This window comes from Sphaeramia orbicularis, chromosome 16 (genome assembly GCF_902148855.1).
Source record: "Sphaeramia orbicularis chromosome 16, fSphaOr1.1, whole genome shotgun sequence".
Lineage (NCBI taxonomy): Eukaryota > Metazoa > Chordata > Actinopteri > Kurtiformes > Apogonidae > Sphaeramia > Sphaeramia orbicularis.
The window spans coordinates 23,684,945-23,694,785 of NC_043972.1; the positions used below are offsets into that span (position 1 = coordinate 23,684,945).

Below are 9,841 nucleotides of genomic sequence, written 5' to 3' on the forward strand. Positions count from 1 at the left end.
AGATGTCAGATGAGGCACAGGTATGCGCATGATCAGATATTCAGAGGCCATTTGGATTCCAAATCACAATATGACGTGCATGATGTGTTTCTGGTTACAGTTAGTCATGTCAAACCATCAATAAAACATTAGTCACCAACAGGCTCTTAAAGCCTCAAGGCGCCTTCCCTTTTCAAAGGCACCTCTTATCATTGCTGCCTTTGAAAGTACATGTGGACCCACCTGATAGTGACCATTACACTTACTGGTAAAGTGTGTGTAGCAGTATTTACAGTAATCTTTATTTTATGTGGGATGCAGGTTGTACAACGCTTCTCTAAACCATTTTTTTAAAATTGTTTAACCCTTAAAGACCCAGTACTACTTTTATGTTAGTTTCCAAATGATTTTTTTTCTCTCTATTTAACCTTTTTCAAGCAATTTATGACTATTTATTATAATATTATCCTATGTATTTTGTGTGTTTTTTGTGAAAATCAGGTATTTTTCTATATTTAATTTACTGGTGATGTAGATGTTCATTAAAGCTCAGATTAAAGTTGAGGGTTATATCAAAAACAGAGAAAACTCAAGAAAAAGTGATTTTTTTTTTTTTTCAAATCTATCAATAAATTAACATAAAAACAAGTGTCTCCATCCACTGTCATTAATCAAACTCCATGGGTTTTACTGGTGAATCCATGTTGTAGAAGATGACGGTGTTTCCACGGTAACTACGGAGCCTCGGAATATCTAAATGGTTCAAATCTGATGACCATGAAACTGCATTTTACATCAAATACTTATATGTATTGATAGGATTAGTGGATCGACAGGTATAAAACATTTTAGATCAGTAGATGCTTTTGGTCACTGGTGGATATTTGGGTCTTTCTGGGTTAAAATCTGCAGATCACAAGAAGGATGCACAGATAAAGAAAAAAGCAGAAGTAGGAGTGTCTTGTCATGAACATCATTATCATGCAAGGAAGGAGAGTGAAAATAATACACATAAAAAAGGCTCTTTTTTTTTTTATCAGTGAAGGACGTGAACAAACACAACTCTATCTCAGACAATAACACTGGAACATTGCATTAAAATTAAAGAGTGTGAATGTTGATAAGGCCTAATTTGATTCCAAGGGATGTGGAAAGGCGGATTGAGGAGATAGGTGAAAGGGTGGGTTCTATTAATTGCTGAAAAAGACCCTCTTGTAGGATTTTGACCCCTGCTACCACGCAGAGCACACCTCACACAGATAAACTGACTATAACTCATCCTCAGGTGCATTTACATGGACTGAGCCTGCGTATTTATTTAATGATTTAGCATGGTTTATATATGGGGATAATACATAATAATACAGCACATAAATGAATGTGAAGAGCTCCAACACAGAACGGCAGAACAGGAAGGAGTACAATCAAACCAGAGAAATGATAAATACAGTCACGGATAAAATTATTAGACCATTAAAAGTCATCAAAAACAATGGTTATGCAATCAAGTACTAACTCCTGTGTGTATCATGTGACTAAAACAGACAGAAAAGAAAACATGGAATGCCTAAAAGCACTGTTTTTGTCAGTACAATGCCATAGAAATTGATGTGAGAACTGAAGTGATTTTGGTTATTATCAAGAAAACATGGAAAATGGATAGATATCAGCTCTGAAATGAAACTACTATGAGCTATTTTTGTTATCATTATATTTGTCCAAACAAATGTACCTTTAGTTGTACCAGGCATTAAAATGAACAATAAAATGAAGAAAACAAGGGTGGTCCAATAAGAGACCTGTAGAAATTATTTGACCTTGTTTGTTTAACTATTCTTGGTTTTTTTGTTTAAATAAATTGTAAAAAAAAAATGTGCATAACTCTCTTCAAGAAATTGTAATTTTCCCGTTTGTAAACTCTGATAGCAAAATAATAGTGTTTGCAAAGATGCAGAGTAGGAAAACCTTCGGATGACTGGGGATAAGATGAATGTTGATAGCTATTGAATCAGCCCACCATAAATAATTGAAATGACAAACAGGTCAGAGCGCTCAAAGGCAGCAATTCTCAGTCACATTTCAGTTGAAGTACGGGGTCTAATAACCGTTATTGTTTGAGATTCCCGTTCCCTCGCTCCCATGTCAGGACTCATGCCTCCTATCCTTTTCTTTCATACTTTTATCCTCTCATTTATTCATCACCGTCTAAAGAAACAGGGTCAGTTTATTGAAGGTTTCCTCTGGCACTTTCTTGTTGTCTGCTTCTACTTATGTAAAACCAGACAGCCCTAGATGACCGAAGGCAGCGACTCAGACTAGAATGGGAACTGATTCCACGCTGAAGTGCTCCTCCTCATCAGTCCCAGTCGTCTAAGAACTTTTTACACTCTTTCTCTCGACACAGCGATCAAATCAAACAGATATTTACAGCGTGCTACAAAGCGATCCTTATGCGCGATGTCTTGTATTTTCAGCCACCCTGACTCGCTACATTGGTTTTCTTCTTTTCTTTGAACCATTGTGATTTCTTTGAAGTGATCATTTCTGAGCACAGCAATTCCCCAGTTCTAGCTTTTAACAGCGGCTTTACCTTCACAGCCTACTGCTCTGTCCTACAAAACCACATTTGTCAAGGAAAGTGAAAGAAACCACAAAGTCAGGGAGGGAAAAGGAGAGAAATATTGTTTTCCCGGCTGCATGTGTGGCGGCATACGAACTATATTAAAATAGCAGACGTGGTACAAAACAGCAAAACTAGGCTACATGAATGTTGTCTGGAAAATGGAGAGGAGCTTTGGAACTTCATGGAACTGGAAGAGAATGGACTTTGCCAAGAGTGCAGCTAAAAAAAAAAACAAAAACAAATGGTTATCTCATACCAGGATGAAAAAGACTCAACCCAGCGACGATGTGAAATGGACAGCAAACACAGGCCGGTCTGAGCTGAACTAGTGGGAGGCTCAGATAAATTATTAACCCCGTGCAAGAAGAAAAGTTGAAATGTGGGAGAAAAACAAAACTTATCTGAGTCGCCGAATTGGATCGATGGTTGATAATGAACATAGTGTAGTTAATTTTAGAGTTACAAGGCTTATGGAAGTTCATTATAGTGTGTAATTTGCAGAAAATGGAACTGTCTCTCCAAATGTAAGCATAAACATGATTCAGGTGAGTGGGCAGTGAAAAAAACCTGATAGACATAACCCCACAGTGCTCTGTCTCTGTCAGCGAAAGATAATTTTATAGGTGAGGAAGCAAATTATTCTTTTTTTTTTTTTTTTTTTTTTTTTTTTTTTTTTACAGTTAACTGCTAACATGACAAGAAAGTGGCCTGATTTCCAGAGAGTATCAGTGCAAAATTGTTATCAAAACTAATAGAAACGTTCAGCACAGTACTGTTAATGAACAGCTTGTATAATCTTAGTAATCTGCTCTTATCTTACAAGCACACTCTCTCTCCCAACAGCCATCCATAGATCCCATTCTTCACTGTTTAAAGAGGTATCCTATCTGTTGGCGAGAGCCTAAGTACATAGTTGAAAGGAGCCGTATGAGTAACAAATGATCAAATGGCATAAAAGTAGCAATAAAACCCCTGAGGTAAGATTAAAATTCAACATAGTCAGGCACATCATCTGAAATTGTCACAGGCTCTCAAACTATTCATCTTGGGGGTATCTGCAGTGTTCGTCCAACGTGGATAAGAATCTCGCGGCGGCTTGGAACCACGTCTAAAACACCCCCCCCCCCCCCCCCCCCCTTACTTCCTGTAGGCCTGTCAGATAGAATCTCCTCATCAGCACAGGATTCAAAAGTTCACGCATACTAACATGTGAGAAGAAGTTTGTGTAGGTAATGACATTTTATAAACATTGGGTGGGTTTGATTTGAGCTCTGGCTTGTCCCCAACTTCTGAAATGTTGCCAGTTTAGCCTGAAGGATGTGGGCTTTCCGCCAATCCTCCAAAGGAAACATGACAGGCTCACTGGCCAAAAGGCTGACATGTACGAGCCAACGTGTCAAACTGAAAACTCTTCCTGGTTTTTTACACTTTTTTTGTGTGTGTCCCAAAAATGGAAAGGAGTTTACAGCGTTACAGTAGATTTTAGAAAACAATTTCTCTCTGTTTTTTTGATTGCAGGTCTCACTGGTGGCTTTTTTTCTGAAATCAGTCATGTTAAAACCAGCCTGGATGTGAAATTGATCCACAAGCAAAATCACATTATCTCACAATATAAAAGTAGTTGCGTTGAAATTATTTCATCTGACAGCTTGATAGGTTTTTCTCACACAGCTCAAATCTACTGGACTGTTTTGTTTTGCATCATTCATAACCTCTTTATATTGGTTTAATAGTATATGTTGAAGCCACACAAAAAAAGCAGAGAGTAAATCAAACTGAATGCTATATAACGCACATATAATTTCATTTCAGCTTTGTCACACAAGATGAAAAATGTGAGTTAATATTCTCTAATACCCAGATCGACTGGCAGCCACTTTGACATTTTGTGCTTCCCTAAATGCTGTTTGCATTCTGCTGGTGCTAAAAAAAAAAAAAAAAAAAAAAAAAAAAAAAAAAAAAAAAAGCTGCTGATTATCATAAATATGCATCACATAAACACAGCCACACACACGCACACACACTTCCACAATTCATATTTCATCACTGTTGTAGAGAACTGAGGAAATGCTAATGTGTCCGGCAGCTTTTCTATTTGGTACCAGTGCTGATGATCCTGCTTTGTGTCCAGTGGGAGCGTACCTGCTGCAAATTGACTACAGCATTATCTCCATGCAAATATATCCAGAGGAAAACAAGCAGGCAGTAACTCATCCACTGACTGGTTTTTGAGAGCGTCATCAGCTTCCTCTGAAAAACATAGTGAAAAAAAAAAAAAAAAAAGACGTCTCACAGTTCAAAGAAACCTCAGAGCCTGCTGTAATTTCCGCTGCTACCTCTGTATGTGAACGCACTGTCAAGTGTACAATGGAATTTATGTTTGATATACCTCGGATATAGTTATGTAGAGTAGCTTCACATTTTTATCTACTTCCGGTTGTAAATTCATCTACTGTACTGCATTTAAGGCCTTGTCTAATCAGTTACACTAACTGTATTTCAGTCTGTATATTCCTGTGCTTTATCTTTACAGAAACTCCCATGTAAAGTGTTTTGGCTGAAGTAGATTGTGCCCATTTATGGTTGTACACACAACAAAACTGCACTTTTGCCCAAAATTTAATGAACGCTCCAATTACAAGGGAATGAAGGAAAGCCAAATATGGGTGAAGAACATTTTAAGCCTGCAGCTAAACTTTCAAAAATGACTTATCTTCAGTCGGCAGAGGTGTAAACAAAGCAAAATGTCCAGCACGGTTAGAACGCAACTTGACACAAGCTAACAAAGACGACGTGTAAGTAGTTTTAGGGAGCTGCGGCTCTGAGGCAAATATTTAGATCAAAACTGGCAGCATTAGCAGCTTTAACTGTGGGGCGGCCAAAGCTCCTCAGCACACAACAACAAACAAAACACAGGGATCTGACGGGTTGAACAGGTAGAGCTGTGGGGTGCAGACAGGGATTCTGATGATGGTAGAGGAGCTGGTTACAAAACTGTTGAGTTAATGTGTAGCATGTTTACACAGGGTGGTGGGGTTTGTTAGAACACAGTCCCACATTTATAAAAAATTATTAATAGGCACATTATTCCAAAGGTCATTCACAACCCTGCAGTAAAAGGAAAAAAAAAACTTTACTGGTCAAATATAGATTTATTTCCATTTTCCTTCATACAAACATCTTTTTTTTTCCCAAAAATAAATTGTTGAATTGGATGAATCGATAATAAAAGTGCACAGTCATAGCTGTGAACAATGTCCACAAAAGAGTCGAAGGGGGTAAAGCTGTGTAATGATTGGATACAAAGCAACAGAAGTTAATCTTCCAGGTTGACACACAATAATAAAACAGCTGTTGTCTTCCTTCCACTGTGTTTTGTGTCCAACACCTGAGTAAAACAGGAGCAACCACTTTGAGCAGTCTCTTCAGACAGAAGTACATTTAAGAGGTTTTACTCCTCTGTGCAAAGATTCATTGGATTAAAAAGATAATTATGGGCAATTAAATTCTGACTTCATCCACAAATAATTAACTGCAGGTGCAGTTTCATTCCAAATACACGCATCATAATAAGTCGCTTCATCTTAGATCGAGTGTGAAAAATCATACAAAGAAGGAGGAGATCTGTCATGGGGTGGGGTTGGGGTGGGGGTGGGGTAGAAATCTCACTTGTTTTCAGTGCAAATCAACATGTGGTAATACTGTTTTAACCCTTGTGATCTGCTTGGATGGAGACAAGCATCCCTCCACACATAACCCCCTTTAAAGGGCTGTTCTGCTGTTTCTCCTCTGCATCTCTCTGTCTCTCTTTGGGCAAAAACACTAGAAAAATTACATGTAAACTCCCTCTGAAGATGCATGTTTTCCAACAGGAGCCCAGGCTCACAGACGGGGCTGTTTGTTGGTCCATGGAGCCATTATCACCCTCTCACATGCTTTATTTTAAAGCAGTTAGACAGCTCCTTGATAATCCTTCATCTCAACTTTTGACCGGATGAATTATTAAGCATCCACTGTCAGTTGACAAAATGCTCATCTTTGATTTCATGGGTTGCATTCAGATGACTGGACAGCTCTTGCATCACAGCATCTTTGCCAATCTGGTCATTCCTCCTCTTTTCCATAATCACGTCCTCCAGACTTTGAAACTCCAGGACGTGACTCTTCTTTTCAGAAAACATTAACTTTAATCTGTACGGCTGCTTTCCTATCCTTATTTCACCTCCTATTTTGAACTCTCGTTTACCAAAACGGCACCAGGCGGCGAAACACTCAGAGTTCCTCCAGTACAGCTCTCTGTCTCTGGAACCAACGTGGTCCAAAGCGTTACGCACAATCACCTCCGGCGGGAGCGCACGGTACCTGTAGAGTCCGTTCACTATCCTGCCTTTTTTACCCTGGCTGACATCGGTGAGGAAGTTGTTCTTAATCTCAGCTCGGTGCAAATGGACCACCTGGAAGTCCCCCACGTACACAGCCCAGTGTGGGTACTGTCCTGTGGCCACAAACTCCAACAGGTCTCCAGGTCTGCACTTGTTCAGCAGACTTTCCGCAGAGTGCGTGGCGGTTCCGGTGCTTCTCTCGTACAGACACTCCTCTCTGAAGTAGATCGCACACTCCAGCTCGTCTCTGGGGTCGAAAGGCTTCTCTTCATGGTTCACTCGGTGCGTTTCCGCAGAAAAGTGATCCAAATTGTCATCGTGGTCGTCGTCGTCGTCGTTGGAGAAAATGTAAGACACGCCGATCCGCGGTCCGTCATCATCCGGGTCGAACCCATTTGGGTCCGAAGTCGGCACCTCCGCGTAATTCAGATGGGTTAGTTTCTCCACCTGGTTCCCCATAAAGGTTTAAGGCGGATTAAGGGGGAATGAAGCCAAACACACAAACAGGATCCACCTGTTCTCAGCGCGCACACCTCACCGGTCAGAAGACGGAAGGAGGCGCAGGATTGAGCCTTCTCAACTAAATCCAAAGCGGCGAAGACAGGCACCAATAATCCATCCCCAGCTGTATATGTCCTCCTCCAGACGGGTACCAACGGGGCCGATCTGAACGGAAACAAACAAGACATGAGTTTATAGGTGATCCGGTGCGCATGTGGAGCCTATCTGCAAGTCAAACTAGACTTTATATTCACAACAGGTGTGACCTGGCACACCTGTTGGTTTAGTTCTGACCAAAGTCACCACCAAAACTCCAGTTCATTCACTCAAACTCACACCTCAGTAATATTAACAGTTTTCCACTTATGGTTCTTTTTTCATTCTTACGCGTAAAACACCATTATGAAGCTTCACTGTCTGTGCGTAAAGTTGCTGTTCCGCACACACTCACCTGTGCTCCGGCTCCAAACACCAGCTCACACACTGTCCCTGAGTCACATCGGTAAAATAAACAGGAATTGCGCCAGTGCTGACAGCTGCCCTCCTTCCTGTTCGGCGGACGGTGTGGTTTGCTCTGCTCTACAGACTGTCTGTAGTATGAACCACAGTATTTGTTGCAGCGAAACTCACCCAGGGTCTAGTGACTGCTGGGAGGTGTAGTCACTTAAAGCGGCAGTGCGCATTTTAGCTCATTAACATAGTCTGGCTCTGATTAAAAAAAAAGAAAAGACACAAGTGGGAAGACATTCTGTTATATGTATGAAAGCATTGTTTCCACTGGAGCTGGTTTTATCACCTAAATAAAAGAGAATCTAAATTAAATAGTGTTACACGTTTAATTTCATTGTATTTGTTGATGAAATATTAAATATGATCCACATGTCATGTTTATTTTCAGTTTATTGGATATAAAAGGAATTTATCATTTAATAAATATAGTAAATATAAATATTTTGATAACACTGGTCTATATTTTTAAAAGGAAAATGAGATGTGTTAAATCTTACATACTTTAATAAAATAAATTGAAATGCAAATAACAAGAAGTGCTGGTTAGCCGATGTTTTCAATGTATATGATCAATTCTTACACATATATATTGGTTTATGCACATTTATACAATAGATTTATAAGCTTTCCGGTGTAAAGAAACTGAAAAGTGAATGTATTATAATGTGCAGACAGTGTTTTGAAGTAGATTTGGTGGCTTTGAGACAAACCTTTTGAGTAAAACCCATTCTCTCATTAATTCTCAGAGCCAAGATTGTATTTTAAAAACTGCAGCAAACCAGCATTTTTGACTTTTTTTTAATTATTATTATTATTATTAGTTGTTCAAATTCTGGTGTCATTTTACTTGTACACCAGTGTTATTCCCTGCATTCAGTGACAAACACACTTAACAATATGATTGAAAAAATAAACTGTGTTTACCTCTTTAAAAAAAATAATAATAATTTATAGTCAGAAAAAATGGGTTGGTGAAGCACGTGCATGTCCAAAAAGATTATTTGTTGAAACTCATGTGCTTGTTATACTTTTACTACCAATGCATAAACAATGTGGAAAACTGTAATCCTACCTCTCCCAAAATATGTTTCATTGTCTGTACTGTCATAATGTATTTTTAGTGCATGGGTGTGTATAGTTGTGCAATTAAATGTTGAACTCTGTAATGAATGTCACTACTGTTTGTAAAGAGACTATTATTATTATTATTATTATTATTATTATTATTATTATTAAGCTTCAGTTTGTGCAGACCTATTTATCAAAAGCATTGCATGTTCATTTGTTTATTTGTTTTTTTCTTCAGTAACAGGGTCCCCAATGATAAATCTAGCAAAAAAAAAAAGGGTTTCAAAATTAAAGACAAGGCTACATTGAACTGGTTGTGTAAGTGTGTGTTTGAGCTCCAGTACTAAAGTTATGCATGTACTTTACACTTTTGCACATGTGTAGCCTAATGCTGTACGATTGTGCAAGTAGAATTAAAGCATATAGGTACAAGGTCATGCATTTTCCTGTGGACCGAGCTGGTACTGAAGAATTCTACAGTATGTGGAGTTACTCTTGTGAAATTCCATTCAAAGACGGAGGTCATGAAGAAAACCTTGGAGAAACTAAACCTTCTCTTGTAACTCTCCTCAGGCTACTGCCAAAGTGTTTTGCTGCAGTGGATGGAGAGTATGACACCTGGATCAACCCAACATTTGGTGCCAGTTTCATCTCCGCTGTACCCCTCCCATTCTGACCTGTCTTTGGCTTTTCTGGCCAAAACTCCAGTGCCAGGAAATGAGACTATGCTCACTTCCAGCCAAAGGTAAATCCTCCTTGGACAAGCCAGATATGGAGG

The 9,841-nt window shown here is 39.1% G+C and overlaps 1 protein-coding gene across 1 annotated transcript; it reads right to left on the reverse strand.

Moving 5' to 3' along the window:
- Positions 1-5,734: 5,734 nt before the first annotated feature.
- On the reverse strand, positions 5,735-8,097 carry lratd2b (LRAT domain containing 2b). The gene is made up of 2 exons (XM_030158847.1): positions 7,937-8,097; positions 5,735-7,650 (listed from the first exon to the last, which is right to left on the reverse strand). The coding sequence occupies exon 2, from the start codon at positions 7,441-7,443 to the stop codon at positions 6,619-6,621; it is 825 nt and encodes a 274-aa protein (XP_030014707.1). The 5' UTR covers positions 7,444-7,650; positions 7,937-8,097; the 3' UTR covers positions 5,735-6,618.
- Positions 8,098-9,841: the final 1,744 nt, after the last annotated feature.

What these genes read in the sequence shown, in the direction of transcription:
- lratd2b (XM_030158847.1), bottom strand. Translation starts at nt 7,443, where the DNA reads ATGGGGAACCAGGTGGAGAAACTAACCCATCTGAATTACGCGGAGGTG.